General features: G+C 35.7%; 1 protein-coding gene across 1 annotated transcript in view; it reads left to right on the plus strand.

Annotated features, from left to right (window-relative positions):
* The window catches only part of LOC144447264 (GTP-binding protein Rheb-like), a 34661-nt gene that overhangs the window by 2435 nt on the left and 8645 nt on the right, over positions 1-23581 (plus strand). Inside the window, exons 3-6 of the mRNA XM_078137176.1 lie at positions 3437-3587; positions 5092-5148; positions 7560-7607; positions 9469-9550. Coding sequence (XP_077993302.1) covers positions 3437-3587; positions 5092-5148; positions 7560-7607; positions 9469-9550 — 338 coding nt within the window. The remainder of the gene's footprint in view (positions 1-3436; positions 3588-5091; positions 5149-7559; positions 7608-9468; positions 9551-23581) is intronic.

The following is a 23581-nucleotide window of genomic DNA, read 5'->3' on the forward strand; positions in this document are numbered from 1 at the left end:
CTCTTGATTTTATGGTTTGCTACAGTCCTTAGGAAGTGTAAATCATGATTCGGAAAAATGGTGGAAATTTTAATAAAGAGATTATGAAAGCTGTGAAATTCTTATACTTTTAATTGTTTGTCCAAACAATGCTAAATCAATTGTTTCAAGAGGTGTGAAGCTCCAAACTTTGTTTACTTCCCATAATGTCTTGCCTCAGTATTGAGCAGGTCTCTCCTGAGCCAGATTTGCCAATTCTCTTATGTCTTAGTTTTTAGAGAGGGTGCATAATGTAGGATTGGAAGTAATGACTTTTCTGTGTTTGCAAACCATAAGAAATGCCGCTAAGATCACAATCAGTCTGGCTTTGTTCCCCTTTAAAGCTACACTACTGTAACTGGAGCATTATTTTTTTTGATGGACAATCAACAATATCTGCTCTGAAAATGGTTAAAATACCAGTAATTAGACACTGTAGATGATGATTGTATGTCAGTTCTATCCTTAAGTAGTACAGTAACAGGCTGAAATTGTGATCACGTTGGGGGCACTGCTTTTAGGGTGTGGACCCAAAAATTTAAGTTGTTTTGATATATTATAGCATATCATGTATAGCTCCTGAAATATGTTTACCCATAGATGATGATTCAATACTGTTCAGGGTGTATGATATTATGAATAAATCATTATGTTTAACAAAACAGTTTTAAAAATCATTCCAGTTTCAGCTTGAATATGCGGCTTAAAATAAATGTCAGTTGACAACTTCTGAATTGTCCCTGTAAAGTGTATAATGGATATCAAAGTGTCAGTTAACCATTGAAGGGAAGTTTATCTTTGACATTGTTGGACTTCCCTCTTTAGCTTTGTTATGTATGATAAAGTGTAGTACATGTAGTACTTTGTTACTGACAGGTAATTAACGGTTGCTATGCAGTCATTGTTATTGTTCTCAGGTCAAACTGTGATGTCAATACAAGTTATAAATACTTGTAACAATACAAGTTTAACAATGTATTTTAAGGACACTATATTTCAATGAACAAGATTGATGTCCTTATAAACACAGAACTGTCCTATATAAAGAGGATTATTGCTAATCTATTAGTATGCAAATGTGGGAAATTCAAACTGCTGTACAGAGCACTAGCTTCTGCATCTTGTTTTCAGCATTTTTTGTGTACTTCGAGAAACACACAGGTCATGAATCATGTACGCATTGTTTGTGATTGTCGTAGGATGGTAACTTGATACATTAAGTAGTTAAAAATCAATCAGTTTTGCATCATAGAATGTATAAACCTTTCAAAATGAGACAAATTCTCCTGCAAACAGCTGTTTAGATTGACATTTGCATGTGAACAACCCAGATAGGGAATGTTTATATTTTGGTGATTACTTGCCAGTGAGTCACCGCAAGTTCTCCACCTCCAAAACATACAGTCAGTCATATGCAAAATAAATAGGCAGCCTGGCACCAGACAGTTATGCCTTTAACAAATGATTAGAATTAATGAAATACTTGTGTCTTGAAGTTTGTTCTTTTCTTCAAGAAGAAAACAAGGCAGCACAAAATTAGTAGGTAAATATAACCAGTATAGAGGGTGTTATATAAATGCTATAGTGCCATGTGCTCAGAGTGGCTACAGTGGATTGTGTGCTTCCCAAGGAGTGGAAGTATAGGGTAATAATGGTAAAGCGCTTTGAGCACAGTATGGAAAAGTGCTATATAAAAACGGGCTATATTTGTTATTTTTCTTAAGCTAGCTAATACCGTACAGTGTCTCTTTTTATGTATACCTGGTTTTCAAAATGGATTATATGGAACTACAAACTCTGTGGACTTCATTCATTTAAATTGTCAATACCACAAGTAGATGTAATACATGTCAACTTATCGTTGTATCTACAAAATTATCTTTCATGGTATGTCAGAGATTGTATAATCTTTTATGATCACAGAATCACAATATGCAAAGTTGTAGAAAATTGTAGTAGTAATTTTAGCAAATTGTAGTAGATTGCAATTAATATAATCAATACAGTCATTTGTTAAAATGTGCATGTTTCATATGTTGAAAACATAGGACGTTAGGAATTGGATTCCGTATTGAAAATTTGTTGTGTTTTAATTAAGAGGCGAGATCAATAGTTCAATATAGGATAAAAAAAACTAAATTCTTTTTATTTTATTTATTTATTTATTTATTTATTTATTTATTTTTTTTTTTGGGGGGGGGGGGGTGTTTCAAGCCATTTTAATTCTCATCCTACAAAATCGATTGTACTTTTTATGGATGTTTTTACCCCAAAATACAAATATTTCTTTACAGCTGTAAAAAATGTCAAATTGAGAAATAGAAGATGTTTTGCTATTATATATTAAATGTGTGGCACTAAAATAAAGTAAAGTTGTCAACAAAAGAACTGTTCTTTACTCACTACATACTGGCTTTATATTCATAGCACAACATACATTTGTACTACCATATTATGATTTGAAATTGATTTTCAATTTTGGTCAATTTAGTAAGAAGGGGGAGGGGAATGTCTGAGGCCTAAGTATAAGACTTTTGTTTGACCTATTGATCTCGCCCCTAAGTGGAGAATTCTTTATGATATTTTGAAACTGTTAGAACAAAACAATTTCCTGTATTCACAAATAAAAAAAATTTTTTTTTCATAGTTGAAGTTCAAGATATGGAATAGAGCATTAGAATAACATTACTAATACTAAAAATAAAGTAACTTGGATTTGGGATCTTGAAATATTCAAAATTATTCTAAAAATTGAATTTCATTGATTTAGAAAGGACGTACCTTCTGATAGAAATTTTTACCTTGTCTTATGCTTAATTTTAACTTGCCCAGAGACTTGTCTTGATGTTACTATCTCAAGAAGCTCTCAACTTCTTGAGATACATGTAATAACACCAAGACAAGTGTCTGTGCAAAGTTTTTACCATTTCAGAAAATACACTCCATGTCTGATTCTCATTTATAATAACTCACCTGGCCAATAAAATGTTTAAAAATTGCATTTTTTTATTTTCCTTCCATAGGTATTATATTAATATAGTCCACAATCTTGGAATGAATATTCCAGCTAGATTTTGATAATTATCATACAATTTAGTTTACATACACCATTGACAAATACTCATTAATTAGCATAAATTAATACCATTTGTCCTCAGATTATGTACTAACTGAAATTGAAGGAAAGAATTTTACAGTCACATACCGCTCAATATTAACCCTGTAGTGCAGGCACATAGACTAACACAGTACACTGTACATATATCTTGACTATCAAACATGGAACCAACAGAAAATTGAAACTGAAACAGTTCATTTGGATAAATCATTATCAGAGGACAAGAATAGAAGCTCACCTTGAGCCCTGGTAAGATATGTTTTGACTTACTGATTTTGTCGCTGTCATTGTTTTTCACAGCATTCACAAAAACCTTCAAGATTCGAGGCCAGGAATTTCAACTTCAACTAGTAGATACAGCTGGTCAAGATGAGTACTCAATATTTCCACAATCATACACAGTTGATATTCATGGCTATGTTCTAGTTTACTCTGTCACCTCAGAAAAAAGGTAAACAACTTTTATAATTTCTGTAGATGTGTCAGTTCACATCACCTGGGAATACCTACCAGTATTTGCATAATGTGATATGTATTTCTGCTCCTAGACTGTAAGATGCAATACATCTTATTACCCCATACAAAAGCCAAGATATTGTCTTTGAATGGAAAATATGGCTTATATACCCTGGTCGTTCTATGCCATGACAACCAGTGTTCACTGGTTCTGTAGTGCTTAAAATATGAGTCAAAATGTTCTAAATTGTCATTATTTTTCCAGATTTTGCATGAATTATGCTTATTCTTTCCAGAGAGGGCGCTGTTCCACAAAATATTAAGGGCGAGCAGGCAAAAATACAAGTATTTTTTATTTTGATGTCGGAGCTGAAAATTTTGGTCGGTCGGGTAAAGAGAAACAGAAAAAAAAATGGGGGTCACCCTTACAAGGGAGTCAGTGCAGGGTTTTACAAGGTGTGCCCAATAGACCTTGTATTATAGTACACAGACCAACATTTTTTACAGGTGATAGGTTTATTGTTGACTGTAAAATATATGTTGTGCCATAACATCAGCTAGCAGACACAAGTGAGCTTTCATGAGGTATTCTTTAAATGCTGACTTTGTGACGTTAATTTTGTACAATGTAGGTACCAATATATCTGAAAACACCAGAGCAGCCGTTTTTCAGGCCTTTGTTTGCAAATTTAACAACACTATCACTCTGCAACATATTTAAAACTAAATCTATGTCAGCACAATCTGTTGACTCGGATTTTTTTCTAAATATGTTTCAATGTTTGTTTTGTATTTGTATTTTGTATACACAGATGTTAGTCATAAACTACATGTAGGCCTCAGTTACATTTTTTACTTACAGACTGCCACTGTAAAGGAACAATATTTTTATGAAAAGAAATACATGAATTTTTTAGCCTATAATTTTTGGCTCTCACTTTTCACGTACAGTGCCTGGCATTTTGCTAGCAGCCGTTTATTTGAAACCTAAGAAATGGGTTACGATTTCTCACAGCAACTTTCAGCCCTGTGAATATGATAATTACATTGTATGTTTACATCATATAGCTCAACCCTCCTCTAACTTGGTTCTACCCATGTGGCGACACTATCATCTCATACTGTGAGCAAAATGTAAGACCCTTTAAGAACTTGCACCCGATTTCTGGTCAAACATTCATTAACATAAATGGCCACTAGCAAAATACCAGGCATGGTAAAGAAGAGGCGAGAGCCAACAATCACCACATGACTGGATTCTATGCTAATGAATTTTGTCAACTGTGCCATCTGACTTTGATGTCTTTTTGTAATGAAATAAGTTGGACCACTCTAAACTTTTACAGTGCTGTTTTTTTCTGATTGTGTCTTTTAATCCAAATTCTCCATGAATTTCTGCCATCAACAATTCTTCTAAACTAGCATTTATCGGAATTTCAGGTTTTGCTCATTTTCAAATCATATGATAATCACTATCACTGCTTCTTCTTTTATTTCAGTTTTGAAGTTATTAAAGTTATTCATGAAAAATTACTAGATATGATAGGAAAAGTACAGTAAGTATGACACATTGGTTTTGCTATAAAATTTCATTACCTGACCATTGATTGAATTATGACATTTTGTTTATAATTTGGTTTGGACAAGAATTGACATGTATAGCGAAATATTTGTAATGTTTAAAGTGGCCGTAAGGATGAGGATTGGGATATTTATTATGGATTTTTAATTTATAAAACAATTTTATCATTGCTTTTACTTGAAAAATCAATGTGAAACAACATAGACCAAGTCCTTGTTTGTAACTCAATACATTTTAAAAAAGTTAAAAATGTGTAACACGTTTTGTTATTGAACGTACAATAACAAAAGTTTTACACATTTCTTAATCTGCAATGTATTGAGTTACAAACACGGATTTGTTCTACGTTGTTAAACCACGATATTTCAGGTAGGAAGTCATGATAAAATGTTTCATAATTTAAATATCCAATCGTCATCTGTATGGCCACTGTAAGAGGTATAATAATGCACTACGACAATTTTGTATTATTTTATTTTTGCTATGGTGATGGTACGCTTGGATTAAACAGAAGGGGAATTTTGATGAAAATTTATGCTGATTTGAGTATAGTTTTATTTAACTTCTTTATTCATTTGCACAAAAACATATACAGAAATACAAAAAGTAATAATAATAAACAAAGAAGAAAGGTGGATATTTTGCAATGTGGTTAAAAGATGACACACACAGAAGTGTGGGAAACTTGACCAACTGTGGTCCCCAACAGTTATATAAGAACTTGGGAAAAAAGAAAAGTACAGGAAGTAAAATATATAAAAGATGATCGATAATACAAAATGTAGGTCACAAGAAAAGAATCTGGCAAGATATGAAATATGAACAACAGTTGAACTGTGATACTTTCCCGCCAAAGTCCTGCGGTTTACACAAAACACGGAGAGGTTTCATCTTAGAACTAAACATTACAACTTTATTACAGTCCACAAAGTTCAGAAAAGCACTTGAAACTTATAGTATATCAATACGCCAGTGATAAGGCTACTAATAACTCAGTATTGGTGTACATATCATTGGGCTAACAATAAAGTAGATCCAAAAATCATCACATGTATAGGGACAAGACAGAGGAACATCAATAAACTATAAGGTAAAAATCATTAGATTCGTGTCTTATCACATCATTATATACTGTGTCAGTGTTTTCTTTAAAAGGACATATTAAATTACAGGAAACCTTGTTAAAATGCAGGGAAATGGAGGCAAATTTTACTTACTTATCACCTTTAAGGTTTAACAAAAGTGCTGCCTGTAGGAAAATGACCTCAACTCGCAACACATTTCCTGAGTGATCATCACACCAGGATTTCCTTGGAGTATATAGTATAGAGTATATAGCCTACACAACAGTTGCCTTGTAGTGACTCAGCTGGATGTGTTAATAGTCCAGACAACATCCTAACATAGCTTGTAAACTACAAGTAAATATCAGTACATAACTACATGTATGTGTTCCTTCAGACCCAGACTTCCAGGATGTGTTGTTTTCCCCTGGCTCTAATCAGATGTAAACACCTGGGAATGAAAGCTAGGGATAAGACAATGAAAACATTGACAGGGTTCAACATACTTTTTTTTCAGTGGAACAGGCTGAGTTACAAATTGTTTTTACATAATTAAAAAATACTTACTGAAGATAATGTTGATGTCCGTACATCGTCATCATAGTACATGTCTTCTATGACATCACAATTGTCTTCTGTCAGGGTTACAACAGCTGATTGCATAGTAGGGATTACCTCGATATTATTTATAAAAATGGATTATACAAAATTATGTTAGCGGATTAGATCAGCTTGTGCCCCGTTAATGAAATTTCAGTCAAGTTTTATTTAACTGTACACTGTAATAACTACAGTGTATAGAATATTGACAGCAACCATGTAAATCTCATTCCATTTGTTGATAATACTGATTTATAATGTGTTGCATTACTAGGCCACCAACCAACATATAATAGAAGAGTCCATTCAATTTCAGTGAAAAAAAGTTGAAGTACATTTTTCATCCAGATATCACTACATGTACATTTACTACGGTATAAAATAGGCGAATAGATTCAGAAATGGTTGTGGAAACTCATATATCTATTGCTTTCAATACAAAATATGAAATTGACAGTCTATTTACTGAATTCATGTGTATGTATTAATGATTTAAATGTGAGATTGTTTGGTTCCAAATATGCAGAAAGTGATAAATATTCAGTTCTATAGAAAAGAGCCAAAGGAGACAAGATCTAAATCATAGCATGATATTGTAAAATTAGAGAGCTTTGTACAAAGATGGATGTGAATTCTATGTACAGGCAATCAAAATCACAAACAAAAAACTTTCATTTCCACTTATTTATAACGTCACTTCCACTTTCTTTCCTCTTTCTAGAGTGCCAATTGTGCTTGTAGGTAATAAAACAGATCTACACATGGAAAGGTATGTACAGTGCAAGATAATATTAATAATAAAATAATGTTGGTTTTTATATAGCACTTTTCCACTCTGTACTCAAAGCGCTTTACAGTTATTACCCCTGGCACGGATCTATAGTGGCACAACAGCCCTTTATACTGCTACAACTCCCTGGGGAGCATACAATCCATTGCAGCCTCTGTAAGCTCATAGGATTAAAGTATTCATATTGCAACCTTTATCCTACCAGGTCCCCAATTATACAGCTGGGTGACTGAGGCACAATTGTGATTCAAATCTTGCCTTAGGACTTTAGCCATTCAGAAACAAATGGCAGTGACAGGGCTCGAATCTGCAACCTGCAGATTCAAAGCCAGCCACTCTCACCATTTGCCCATCATGACTCCGAGATAATATTTTGATACGCCCAACAAAGCAAGTCTCTCACATTGTTTCACGTTTTGTTTCATAAAAAAACTATAAAGTTGTTGCAGTACATTCCAATGTGTATTAGTCATAGAACAACAGAGTGAAAGAGATCATAAAAACTGCCCTCATTGTGTAGTTTTTACTGTTATCATGCATTCCTATTTGGTTCCAATCAAAAAACTTGATATAAAGTTCATGGGACTGGATTATTTACCATTCACCTTTGACCTTTTGACTTTTTTCCAACAAGGTGTTTCCTGTTTCTGAAGGTTTGTGGTTGTGGAAGTTGACAGTTTATTATTATCATTATTATCTATTTATTTATTTATTACTCAATTGCTACTGCTTTGAAAAAAGAAGAAATATTTTACATTCTTCTAGTACAGCTGTGTTTGTATACATTATGACGGTATAAACTATAATGTGGAAAGTTTAATCACACTACTTGTTAGACAGTGTCAGTGTTTTTCTCAAGTTTACTGTGCATTGTGAGGCACATCTACCAAACCTTGTAAATTCTGAATGCCTTCCAGGGCTCAAACTTAACTTTTTTTCTTTGGTAGTCCTAGTGGGCTACCAAGTTCAGAAAGTGGTAGCCCACTAGGACCAGTCGTCCCATATTCCAAAACTGAAAACAAGAGTTCCTCTGTTGGAATTATGTGTGTTAGTAAAATACTCTCATGTCCATACATTATAAATCTTCCATCTTCATCACATAATAAGTGGTAGCCTGAATGGGCTATCAGCTGCAAATTATGGTAGTCCCATGACAAGTATTAATATTTTGTGGGCATGGGACTACTGTTCAATTCGAGCCCTTGGCCTTCTTGATAAATGAAAATGGTCATACTCCAATTGAGTCTGATCAATTGAGTTTTAATATCTGAAAATCACATTTGTGTCTATTGCTTTCACGCTGGTCATGTGAATTTCATTGTAAAAATGCATTATACTACCATTGAAACCAAGCTCTCAGTTTACAAAGATTGACACAAAGTAAAACTATTGTTGTTGCGTATGGCAGATTACACACTTGTGTGTTAGCAGTGCCTCATTTATGCAGATATAATCACCCTGTAATGATATAGTGTAAACATTGAAAGTCTCAAAAATATTCACTGCTAGATCATGGAAATGATCAGAAATGCCACCCTTCTGTGAGTTAGTATAAACCATTGGCCATTCAGTAGTTTCTTTCAACATGCAACAATACACTTAGTTTGTGTCTTTCTGAGTGAGTCGAAAGCTTGGTTTCCACTGTTGTATATGTTGTAGTAAGGTGGGTGCTATTTTGTACCGCTTGTCGGGAATGAAATGACGTACCAATCCTTGTATTTAATATGTATATGTGCATTATCATGATTGTGAATATGAAGTAATGCTAGGAATGACACATACCTATAGGAATTATTAGTAGGCAGTAACCATGGATATACTTTATTTTGTTTTATTTCAGAGTTATATCTCCAGAAATTGGTAAAAATCTAGCAGATTCATGGAAAGCAGGTTTTGTAGAATCATCAGCCAAAGAAAATGAAGTAAGTAATGGTGTATATTTATTGAACAGCTTTCACAATGAATGTTGTGATCACGATGCTGTACAGTTATTAGCCAGAGCATGGACCTATATCAGCTCAGCAGTCCTAATATAGTTTCCTCAACTCCCTGGGGAACATACCATTTATTGCTGTGGCTGTAAATGCACTGAATTAAAAGCATTCACATAACAACCTTCTGTTCTACCAAGTCACCAAGAGCTAGGTTGACAAGGAGTGCAGTTGTGGTTCAGATGATATCCGTGGTATCCAAGGACTTTATCCATTCTGAAATAAATCTGCAGTGGCAAGGCTTGGACCAGCTACTTGCAGATTCCAAGCCAGCCACTCTGACTATTCTGTCATGGCTCCTTGAAGTGCAATGTACATGTAGGAATGAATGAAAAGTGTACATATCGGTAGCTTTACTTATCATCTATTGTCATAGATGTAGGTATCATCTTTATTTATACTGGATAGTTCTTTAAGTCTATAAACGCTTGTCTCCCAAAAAGTTCAGTGAGGGATATCCCTCATGGGTTCAGTGTTAATGCAGGAGGAAACCGGAGTACCTGGGGAAAACCTGCATTGTTCGGTAGAGTCAAACTAAATGACACTCTTCTTACTTACAGTTGTCAGTGTGGTAAATTTAATCAAACCCTGAAACCCCCGACCACAGTGGTAAGAGACAAGTTGATTAACCACTCAGCCACTGACAACCCTGATATTGATGATTGTATCTTTGCCAACAATAATAGATATGTTAAATTGGGTGGGAACTAATTCAGGAGCAGCTGTGAAAATAACATGTCATTGCATTCAGTACAAGTGCTTGGAGGATTTGAAATATAGATGGCGCCCTCTATAGGCAAAAACATGAATATACATGTAGTGTAACTGACAGCCTCGCATGTGTATGTGTACAGGTTTGTCCATTTTTGTATCATTATTGAGAACTAGAAAACATGCTCCTTTTTCAGCCTTTAGTTCCTGAAAGCTTATTTCATGACTATAATTCAGCTTGGTCATGATGGAATTATTTAATGCAACTTGTAAACTATAGAAGGCTGTAATCTAGATTCTTGAAATGCTTCAGTTCATCTTGTGATGTAGAGAGCCTTACTTATCAATAAATACCCGACATTCTGACTTGTTCTCCCCACCATAAGAAATGTCGTGGCAGTGACCCATTGTGCTTTTCATCCATTGACACTGTTGTCATGATCTGTGACAGTTCCTTATTCTGCCACTGCAGTGGGTTTTCACAGTCTGATTTTTGTATCTGTTGTATTTTCAATACCATCTCTATGATTGACACGGATTGATGCTGTTGTGATGTTTCGTTGTTTCTGTTGTGGAACTATATGGTAAATAAACAGGATGTAATTAACCAAGTTAACGCTCAGCACACCAAATTATAGAACACAAGAAATAAAGTGAAAAGCCAATATTTGTTAGCTCTAAAATCAAGTTGACAATAATAATAATAATAATATGCCGTATGCAATGTAATGATCTGCCTTCTATCTGTATATTCGTATACATGTATATGGTATCATTTCAAATATTACCGTATGATAGGAGCATCTAAATTTTATACCTGATTTTCCCTACTGGAAAGTATAGGAGATGTTTCTCAAAGGACAGTCTACCACTACTTTCTAACCATGAAGAAAGTTGGTCTTTACCACGAAGAATAATTTCAGTACCTGCATACACCACTCCGGTGATTAGAAGACAGCAGAGCAGTCTGTAACAGACTTTGTTAGCTGGCGTCCATACTGTGTAGGGTGTGTACCGCTCAGCCGATATGTTTTTCCAACTGCTTGGTTGCACAAAACCCCCAATTAGTGCTCTCCAGGTTTCTACACCGACACCCATGCTATTATAGCCGTATTGTAATTACTGTAGACTAAACTGGGCCAATTATTTTGTCATCTAGTTCAAAAAACTTGGCAAGACCAGTGGAGCCCAAACAAAACGCAGCTACCCTGTTGCTGGCCAGCACCTTCTCCTGATTTTCCCTACTACATAGCATTAAATTAAGGTAAAATCAATTAGTAGCTCTTTGAAGTTACTGGATGGGCATTTCTTGTTTAGACGCATGACTATTGCAAACGAAACTCGTGTAGGTGTTCATAAAACGGCAAACACTCTGTAATCGCAAGTTGTATCTCTTGGGGATAGCCAGTGACATCTATGGTATATCCATCACTAGGATTTGATGGGTGAAGGCCATCACGTGATGACACCTCCTCATGCCATATTTCTAGAGGACCAAATCTAGATAGGTCTTCCAAGAATTTCCCTGAAATCCCTTTTTTCCAAGTGAGCATGGATTCATCGTAAGGAATACCAACAGCTTCACAATATTTCTTCATCATTATAGCCGGATTACGCTGTAAATCATCAGCATCAATGATGACAGGTTTCAGCTCTATTTTTTCCCTTACAATGTAGTCATACAGTTTTGAGAGCGCCTCAATACCAAGGACAATATGTGACACTTTATATTGTAAGGGTGCTCCCATCTCCTGGGCTTTTAAACAACCCTTATAGAAAGAGATAACACACTTTGCTGGATGGCGTATCAGGAATGTATGACGTGGTCCTACTGGAAGTTGATCAAGATGGTTAATAATGTTGCAAGCAGCATCTTTTATGAATACTATCTTGTCCCCAAGACAGGCACTGTCTATCTTTGCTTTCGTTTGCTGGAATGAAACTCCTGGCCATGAAGAGAGAGCAGTATATTCATTATACCTTTCCTCAAGTAGTCCAAAGTAGAAAGGTACCATAAACGGTTCATGAATAACCTCTACATTTGGCAAATTCCTTACACATCGCTCAAAAGCAGTGCTCAAGCTTCGAGCAACTGACCAGAGGATGACCTTTGCGGGTGAAGTTTGAAAGTTTGTTTCACTCGCCATTAGATTGTGATGAAACTTGTAGATATTGCTGTGAAATAATCTGAAAGATAAAGAAAATGTTTAAGAAGCTGTAAATCTATCTGGATTTTAGAAATATTTCCTGTCATTAAGAGGCTACATTGTAAGAAAAGATAAAAAAACTGCAATGAATATATGAGCTATTATTAATCCTAATGGGAATTCCAGTATGTGTTTCAAAATTCTAAACTACACAGTGTAATCTTACTTTTGGAAATGCAAACCTTAACAGATTGAAATTCAGAATTATGAGTAAATCATGCAGTAAAGACAGATGATGCTTACGACAGTGTGAGCTAATGTAGGCTGAATTTAGTAATAAGTAACCATTATTTGTTACCTACCAGTACCTGAAATAGTTAACCTTACCAAAGTTTAAATGATCAATTTCTGACAAATATCCTGCCAGTATTTTGTCTAAATAACTGGCAAGATGCAATTTTGTTATGGGTGATAATATTACTATAATACTGTATCTCTAAGAGCAAAATGAAGCCAAATAGTTCCAGCAAGCTGACGAGGACGCAAAAGGTTTTATTTGCATGTGTGTACATGAAAATACTGCAATAGAAAAAGATCTGAAAAGATGGAAAGCTAAAATTAGTGTAGCAGTATGAATTTTAATGATATTCAGTAGAGCAAAATGAGACGAAACGAGACGAAACGAAATGAAACAGAACAAAATGAAACAAAGCATGGTATTAAATGTAGGGGATGAGCAGTGAGGAATTGAAGAGGTGTTTGTGAATACGCTCTCAGAAGTCTCACTGTCCCCCAAAACATGAGAAAATTATGTTATTAACATTTGATGTTTTACACATCCCCGTAAATATTGGCAAAATTTATCTGTGGCCAATAACTTAATCATGCGGAAATTTGATTGTTCAGTTAAGTTGGGCTTCAGAGTTTATTAATCAGAAGGGACACATGTACTGAGCCTGGCAATATTTACATAACGGTGTGAATAATATGTAATAACTGATGACATTATCATATCATACATATTCACACTATGAATAATGAGTTTGTGGTTGTTCTTGCTGAGCGTGGAGGTAGGAAGAATTCTACCTCCATGCTGGAAGCTATGGAAGACCGGTGAGGACAGTGACCTGCGAGTTGCAAAACTGCGACCTGTCACTTGCAAACTATGCCTTGTAAAACTACAACTTAATTGTTATATTTTACTTAGGATATTTTAGGAGTGTCTTCAAGCAGTTTGTTAGGTAGCATTTCCTGTGATTCTGGCCAATGGTTCTCGTTTTAAATTAACGTAAGCTCGTAATGGTGGCATGTGTACATGGGATATGACTCGCCGAGCAAAAAGCCAGATGACTGCTGTGTCTGTATTGTCCAACTCACTTCATCGGCAAATGTACTTCAGTGTAGTATGCATAGCATGGCCATTTTTTGTTTGTTTATTTTTGACCACCACACTTGAAAGAGCAAAACATACATGTATACTGGTAAGATTAATTATTCGACAGAGTGACGGTATGTCCACCCAATGCTTTATGCTAGGTCACATTTCACAGATCCCTTCGAGTTCACTGAGTTGTAACAAAGACAACTTTTTGAGGCTTCCTCTTGTCCTGACGAAACTGCAATGGTATATTCCAATTGGTCAACTTACCCTTGTTGACATGTACAATAAATACCCAAATATCTAGTATTACGAGAAAACGAGAAATGGAGGCTAACAGTCGCAATAAGTCATGCATTTGAAATATACAAAGCGACTATGTTCCCATGGTCCCATTTTTTGTTCACCAAGTTTTTTGCTACATACTTGAAACTTTGATAACGGTTGATCTAACCAAAGTTTTGCCTAATTACCTTGTTAATTCCAAATTCAGTCTACATGTAACATTGTTAGTGATAACATTACCTTGTGCTGTATTGCCAGGATCAAAATAACCAACATAAAAAGCTGGTAAGGTTATTTCAGCGTGTACCTAACAATGGAAGAACAAAGGACAGAGGTCGTTCAAGAAGCCAGGAGTGAATCACATGACCATACATGTTGTATCTGTTAACCTTGACATTACTGAATTTGTTCACTCGGCCATTATGCTCATTCAGCCAAGGTTCAGTAGTGCAATAGGCATGACAAAGTGTCTGTATGTAATGTGTGTGTGTGTGTGTGTGTGTGTGTGTGTGTGTGTGTGTGTGTGTGAACAACTTAAAGTCAAAAACTGCTGGACCGATTGCTTTGATATTTGATAGTTATGTTACTTCTGGTGTCTAGTTGGGAACCTGTTCAAATAAAAATGATTGCATCAGAGATGATGGTTTTGGGTCAAAAAATGTGGTTTTTGGTCACAAAATTTAAACTCCAAAACTAATGAGCAGATTGGCATGAAATTTGGTGGGAAGTTTCTTAAGGGTGAGTAAATTGAGATTTGTTCATGACATGATGATTCCTGGAGTAATATGCAAATTAGGGCTAAAAATGTGTCTTTTTGGTCAAAAACCTATAATTCCAAAACTACTCAGCAGATTGGGCTGAAATTTGAGAGGGGTGCATTTGTGGGTGTATAGATGAAGAAATATTAAGCATATAATGATGTCATCAGTAATATGAAAATAAGGTGTAAAAATATGTATTTTGGTCAAACATTTATATCTCAAAAAGTACTTGGTCAATAAGACTGAAACTTGGTGAGATGTTTCTAGAATTTTCTTCAAATTATTTTGACACAATTGGCCTTAGTAACCATGACCACGGCCTTAACAATGACCAAATGGCAGTATATTTTGGTTAAATAACATCATCAACTAACTTCTAAGTTCCAAAACTATAACAGAAAAATTTGTCCATGAGATAATAGTAATACACAATCCCGTGACATTTTTGTAATTGATAGTGTCCTACCCATCAACACAAAGTGTTGCAGTAACTATCTCCCTGGTAATTATGAGATTAGGGGTGTTTTAATTTAGATACGAGGAGAAGAATGGACAAGATGTCTTTATTTAGTCAATAAAGTGAGAATTATACAGCTGAAAGAGAGAAAAGTAGCCATGGAAGAAGGGAAGAAAGGTTTATATCACCATAAAAATCAGTCAGTCAATCTACCAATCATTCAACGAAATAATCAATCAGTCAATCAATAGATTAATCAATCAATCAATCAATCATTTATACGCTCGCTGCCCCCTGTGGTAAAATCTACTGGAGTTTCTTGGTAACTTTACCAAGGTTGTCAAACAGAATTATGGTAGATTATATGTGAAACTATGTCACTTTTACACCTTTCCCCATTCTGTTACCAGGGTTCCCCATCCTTAGCAAAAACACTGTATGTATGCACTGAACATTATGTGTGCCATCTTTGAGGGCACACAGCTGCTGAATGGCGTGAAATGATAATGAAATGTACTTAGAAATCAAGATGAATATATATGAAACACAACAAAGGAACTCGGAATGGTGAATCACAAAACAAAAGGACATCGACACACTACAAAGGAACATGGCACACATAAATCACAAAACAAAATAGGCATCACACTACAAAGGAGACAGACACAGGAGTAATATGATTAAATGTTTGCAAACTTCACAACTATGACAATCATAATAGAGAAAAAATATCGTCAATTGTCTATCTATCTAGCAAGTTTAATTAGTCCCCGCGGACGAAGTCCGGAACGGGGACTTATGGATTGGGTTCCGTCCGTCCGTCCGTGCGTCCGTCCGTCCGTGCGTCCGTCCGCAGCCGTTTCTTGGAGATGCCTGTACCGATTTTTTTCAAACTTGGTACAGGGGCAACATGCTATGGCATACATATGCACGTCAATTTGTTTTATGATACGATCCAATATGGCCGCCTAGCAGCCATTTTGTTTGTGAATTTTCCCTGTCTAAAGCCATAACTCAGACATGCTTGAACAAATCTCATTCAGAGTTGGTATTAGGACAGTGTTCTGTGGCATATATGTGCATATTCATTGTTGTCATGATACGATCCAATATGGCCGCCTGGCAGCCATTTTGTTTGTGAATTTTCATGTCCAAAGCCATAACTTAGACATGCTTGAACAGATCTCATTCAAAGTTGGTATTAGGACAGTGTTCTATGACATACATGTGCATATCCATTGTTGTCATGATACGATCCAATATGGCCGCCTGGCAGCCATTTTGTTTGTGAATTTTCATGTCCAAAGCCATAACTTAGACATGCTTGAACAGATCTCATTCAAAGTTGGTATTAGGACAGTGTTCTATGACATACATGTGCATATCCATTTTCATTGTGATACGATCCAATATGGCTGCCTGGCAGCCATTTTGTTTGCAAATTTTCCATGTCCAAAGCCATAACTCAGACATGCTTGAACAGATCTCATTCAAAGTTGGTATTAGGACAGTGTTCTATGACATACATGTGCATATCCATTTTCATTGTGATACGATCCAATATGGCTGCCTGGCAGCCATTTTGTTTGCAAATTTTCCATGTCCAAAGCCATAACTCAGACATGCTTGAACAGATCTCATTCGAAGTTGGTATTAGGACAGTGTTCTATGACATACATGTGCATATCCATTTTCGTCATGATACGATCCAATATGGCTGCCTGGCAGCCATTTTGTTTGTGAATTTTCCATGTCCAAAGCCATAACTCAGACATGCTTGAACAGATCTCATTCAGAGTTGGTATTAGGACAGTGTTCTATGACATACATTTGCATATCCATTTTCATATTGATATGATCCCCCATACCCGACCAATCCTTTATTGTTGTAGGCATGTTCCATGTCCGACAAGCAGACACAACATATCTAAGTCTGTTTGATTTAGGTTCACAAGTGTTGTTGCGTGATCAGAGTAGTGCTAATTCCTTAAAACCCAATCATAGCGGGGACTATGTCATTCTCAATGGCTTGTTTACTGGAATTTCACCCTCTATAGGCAAAAACATGAATCATACATATAGTGTAACTGACAGCTCTAGCATGTGTATAGTACAGGTTTGTCCATTTTTGTATCATTATTGAGAACTAGAAAACATGCTCCTTTTTCAGCCTTTAGTTCCTGAAAGCTAATTGCATGACTATAATTCAGTTTGGTCATGATGGAATTATTTAATGCAACTTGCAAACTATAGATTCTTGAAATGCTTCAGTTCATCTTGGTTTTAATTTGTTAGTGTTAATACTGCAAAGTATTCCTAGACTTGAACATAGCATTAATTGTATTGAATTTATATTTGTAAGTCCATGAATGAAGAAAACACACTTGTACCATCATCCTGTTAGTGTATGTTTAGACTTATGACTATTGCAAACGATGCTCATACAGTCTTTCATAAAATGGCAAACATTCCTTAATTGCAAGTTGTATCTCTTCCGGATAGCCAGTGACATCTATGGCATATCCATCACTAGGATTTGATGGATAAAGACCATCACAGGCTGAAATAGTTTTATGCCATACTTCCATTGGAGCAAGTCTTGTCAGTTCTTCCAAGAATCTCCCTGAAAAGCCTCCTTCCCAAGTGAGCATGGATTCATCGTAAGGAATACCAACAGCTTCACAATATTTCTTCATCATTATAGCCGGATTGCGCTGTAAATCATCAGCATCAACAATGACAGGTGTTGGCTCTATTTTCTCCCTTACAACATAATCATATAGTTGTGACAACGCCTTAATTCCAATGTCATCCATCCAGCATTTTGCTGGATAAATTAATCCTTGATCTTGGTAATTCAAATATACCCTCATAAATGAGGTTATAATCTTTGCAGGATGTCGTATTAAGAACGAATGACAAAATCCTATAGGAAGTTTATCAAGATGGCCGACTGCAGTGTATGCAAGTTCTTTTATGAATAGTATCTTTTCCCCAGTGCATGCACTCTCGAGCCTCGTTTTCATTTGTTGGTACGAAACTCCTGGCGTAGATGCAACACCAATGGCTCCACTGAACCTTTCCTCAGGTAGCCCGAAGTATAGTGCCTCTGAGAATGGCTCGTGAATACCATCAACATTTGGCAAATTCCGTACACATTGCTCAAAAGCAGTGCTTAAGCTTCGAGCAGCTGACCAGAGGATGACCTTTGCGGGTGAAGTTTGAAGGTTTGTTTCACTTGCCATTATATTGTCATGAAACTTGTAGATATTGCTGTGAAATAATCTGAAAGATAAAGAAAATGTTTACAGGAAGATGTAAATCTATTTGGATTTTAGAAATATATCCTGTCATGAGAGGCTGTCTTGTAAGAAGAGACTGAAAAACTGCAAAGATTACATGACCTCAGCCTATTATTAATCGCATTGGTGATGAATTGACAAGAAACTCCAACATCTGTTTCAAAATTCTAAACTACACAGTGTAATCTTACTTTTGGAATTGCAAACCTAAAGAAGTTGAAATACAGAATTATGAGTAAATCATGCAGTAAAGACAGATGATGCTTACGACAGTGTGAGCTAATGTAGGCTGAATTTAGTAATAAGTGACCATTATTTGTTACCTACCAGTACCTGGAATAGTTAACCTTTCCAAAGTTTAAATGATCAATTTCTGACAAATATCCTGCCGATATTTTGTCTACATAACTGGCAAGATGCAATTTTGTTATGGGTGATAATATTACTATAATACTGTATCTCTAAGAGCAAAATAAAGTCAAATAGTTCCAGCAAGCTGACGAGGACGCAAAAGGTTTTATTTGCATGTGTGTTCATGAAAATACTGCAATAGAAAAAGATCTGAAAAGATGGAAAGCTAAAATTAGTGTAGCAGTATGAATTTTAATGATATTCAGTAGAGCAAAATGAGACAAAATGAAACGAAACAAAACGAAACGAAATGAAAGAAAGCAAAGGTATAAACAAAACAAAGCATGGTATTAAATGTAGGGGATGAGCAGTGAGTTGGTGTTTGTGAATACACTCTCAGAAGTCTCACTATCCCCCAAAATATGAGAAAATTATGTTATTAACATTTGATGTTTTACACATCCCCGTAAATATTGGCAAAATTTATCCGTTGCCTATAACTTAATCATGCGGAAGTGTTTGTTCAGTTAAGTTGGGCTTCAGAGTTTACTGATGACATTATCGTATCATACATATTCACACTATGAATAATGAGTTTGTGGTTGTTCTTGCTGAGCATGGAGGTAGGAAGAATTGTACCTCCATGCTGGAAGCTATGGAAGACCGGTGAGGACAGTGACCTGCGAGTTTGAAAACTGCGACCTACGAGTTGCAAACTATGCCTTTTAAAACTGCGACTTAATAATTATATTTTACTTAGGATATTTTAGGAGTGTCTTCAAGGTAGAAGCCATTAGCAGTTTGTTAGGAAGCATTTCCTGTGAATCTGGCCAATGGTTCCCGTTTTAAATTAAAGTAAGCTAGTAATGGTAGCATGTGTACATGGGTTACGACTCGCCGAGCAAAAAGCCAGATGACTGCTGTGTCTGCATTGTCCAACTCACTTCATTGGCGAATGTACTTTGAGTGTAGTATGCATAACATGGCCATTTTTAGTCCCTGCCGGACGAAGTCCGAAACGGGGACTTATGGATTGGGTTCTGTCTGTCCGTGTGTCTGTCCGTCCGTCTGTCCGTTTGTCCATCCGCAGCCGTTTCTTGGAGATGCCTGGACTGATTTTTTTCAAACTTGGTACAGGGGCAACATACAATGTGTGTATGTCCACCCAACACTTTAAGCTAAGTCACATTTCACAGATCACTTTGAGTTCACTGAGTTGTAATAAAGACAACTTTTTGAGGCTTCCTCTTGTCCTGACGAAACTGCAATGGTATATTCCAATTGGTCAACTTACCCTTGTTGACATGTACAATAAATACCCAAATATCTAGTATTACGAGAAAACAAGAAATGGAGGCTAACAGTCGCAGGTGGCAGTTTTGCAACTCACAGGTGGCAGTTTTGTAACTTGCAGGTCATAGTTCACTGTCCTCCCCTGTCTTTCATAGGAAGCAGCATGATTCGACATTGTGTTCTTGGTGGCTATAGTAACATGAACAATGATGATAGTATATCGGTAGACAGTGACTTCGTAAGTTGTAAACATAGCAGTTGGCAACAGTCTTGAAACAGGAACAATTATTACTGCATATATACATGAAATAGACTCTGGAAAGATCTTTAGAGGTGTAAAGTAGTAAGTATTTATGGAAAGGGAATTAGCATTCAATAAGTCATGCAGTTGAAATATACAAAGTGACTGTTCCCACGATCCCAGTTTAGTTGACTATGTGGCAAGGTTTTTGCTACGTACTTGAAACTTTGAAAACGGTTGATCTAAGCAACGTTTTGCCTAATTACCTTGTTAATACCAAATTCAGTCTACATGTAACATTGTTAGTGATAACATTACCTTGTGCTGTATTGCCAGGATCAAAATAACCAACATAAAAAGCTGGTAAGGTTATTTCAGCGTGTACCTAACAATGGAAGAACAAAGGACAGAGGTCGTTCAAGAAGCCAGGAGTGAATCACATGACCATACATGTTGTATCTGTTAACCTTGACATTACTGAATTTGTTCACTCGGCCATTATGCTCATTCAGCCAAGGTTCAGTGGTGCAATAGGCATGACAAAGTGTCTGTATGTAATGTGTGTGTGTGTGTGTAAACAACTTAAAGTCAAAAACTGCTGGACCGATTGCTTTGATATTTGATAGTTATGTTACTTCTGGTGTCTAGTTGGGAACCTGTTCAAATAAAAATGATTGCATCAGAGATGATGGTTTTGGGTCAAAAAATGTGGTTTTTGGTCAAAAAACTTAAACTCCAAAACTACTGGGCAGATTGGCATGAAATTTGGTGGGAAGTTTCTTAAGGGTGATTAAATTGAGATTTGTTCATGACATGATGATTCCTGGAGTAATATGCAAATTAGGGCTAAAAATGTGTCTTTTTGGTCAAAAACCTATAATTCCAAAACTACTGAGCAGATTGGGCTGAAATTTAAGAGGGGTGCATTTGTGGGTGTATGGATGAAGAAATATTAAGCATATAATGATGTCATCAGTAATATGAAAATAAGGTGTAAAAATATGTATTTTGGTCAAACATTTATATCTCAAAAAGTACTTGGTCAATAAGACTGAAACTTGGTGAGATGTTTCTAGAATTTTCTTCAAATTATTTTGACACAATTGGCCTTAGTAACCATGACCACGGCCTTAACAATGACCAAATGGCAGTATATTTTGGTTAAATAACATCATCAACTAACTTCTAAGTTCCAAAACTATAACAGAAAAATTTGTCCATGTGATAATAGTAATACACAATCCTGTGACATTTTTGTAATTGATAGTGTCCTACCCATCAACACAAAGTGTTGCAGTAACTATCTCCCTGGTAATTATGAGATTAGGGGTGTTTTAATTTAGATACGAGGAGAAGAATGGACAAGATGTCTTTATTTAGTCAATAAAGTGAGAATTATATACAGCTGAAAGAGAGAAAAGTAGCCATGGAAGAAGGGAAGAAAGGTTTATATCACCTCAAAAATCAGTCAGTCAATCTACCAATCATTCAACGAAATAATCAATCAATCAGTCAATCAATAGATTAATCAATCAATCATTTACACGCTCGCTGCCCCCTGTGGTAAAATCTACTGGAGTTTCTTGGTAACTTTACCAAGGTTTCCAAACAGAATTATGGTAGATTATATGTGAAACTACGTCACTTTTACACCTTTCCCCTTTCTGTTACCAGGGTTCCCCTACCTTAGCAAAAACACTGTATTTAATTTATGCACTGAACATTATGTGTGCCATCTTTGAGGGCACACAGCTGCTGAATGGCATGAAATGATAATGAAATGTACTTAGAAATCAAAATGAATATATATGAAACACAACAAAGGAACTCGGAATGGTGAATCACAAAACAAAAGGACATCGACACACTACAAAGGAACATGGCACACGTAAATCACAAAACAAAATGGACATCACACTACAAAAGAGACAGACACAGGAGTAATATGATTAAATGTTTGCAAACTTCACAACTATGACAATCATAATAGAGAAAAAATATCGTCAATTGTCTATCTAGCCCATTTAATTTACTGGAATTTCACCCTCTATAGGCAAAAACATGAATCATACATATAGTGTAACTGACAGCTCTAGCATGTGTATAATACAGGTTTGTCCATTTTTGTATCATTATTGAGAACTAGAAAACATGCTCCTTTTTCAGCCTTTAGTTCCTGAAAGCTAATTTCATGACTATAATTCAGCTTGGTCATGATGGAATTATTTAATGCAACTTGCAAACTATAGATTCTTGAAATGCTTCAGTTCATCTTGTGATGTAGAGAGCCTTACTTATCAATAAATACCTGACATTCTGACTTTAGTAAAAATATGACAGTGTTCACCCCACCATTAGAAATGTAGTAGCTGTGCCCCATTGTGCTTTTCATCCACTGACTCTGTTGTCATGATCTGTGACAGTTCCTTATTCTGCCACCACAGTGGGTTTTTACAGTCTGGTTTTATTATCTGTTGTATTTTCAGTACCATCTCTATGGTTGGCATGCATTGATGCTATGCTATTTTACAGTAAACCCATACCTTTGAAGTTTAACTCAACATAGCTTATATATTAGGGAAATGACATGTGTTTTACTAGATTTCTCTCATCTCTGAGTTTAAAACCTAGTAAAACTTAATTTCTCAATTAAAAATCCAAAATAAATGTACCAAATTCTCATCCATATGACCATTTTAATCAAGATTAAAAAAATCCCCATCTTGGCTATAATTTATTAAATATTAGTATTAATAGTACTGCAAAGTATTCCTAGACTTGAACGTAGCGTGATTACTTGTATTGAATTAAAACTTGTAAGTCCATGAATGATGAAAATACACCTGTACCATCATCCTGTTAGTGTGTGTTTAGACTTATGACTATTGCAAACGATGCTCATACAGTCTTTCATAAAATGGCAAACATTCCTTAATTGCAAGTTGTACCTCTTCCGGATAGCCAGTGACATCTATGGCATATCCATCACTAGGATTTGATGGGTGAAGGCCATCACGTGACAAAACTTCCTTATGC

This window comes from Glandiceps talaboti, chromosome 16 (assembly GCF_964340395.1).
Source record: "Glandiceps talaboti chromosome 16, keGlaTala1.1, whole genome shotgun sequence".
NCBI classification, from domain to species: Eukaryota; Metazoa; Hemichordata; class Enteropneusta; family Spengelidae; genus Glandiceps; species Glandiceps talaboti.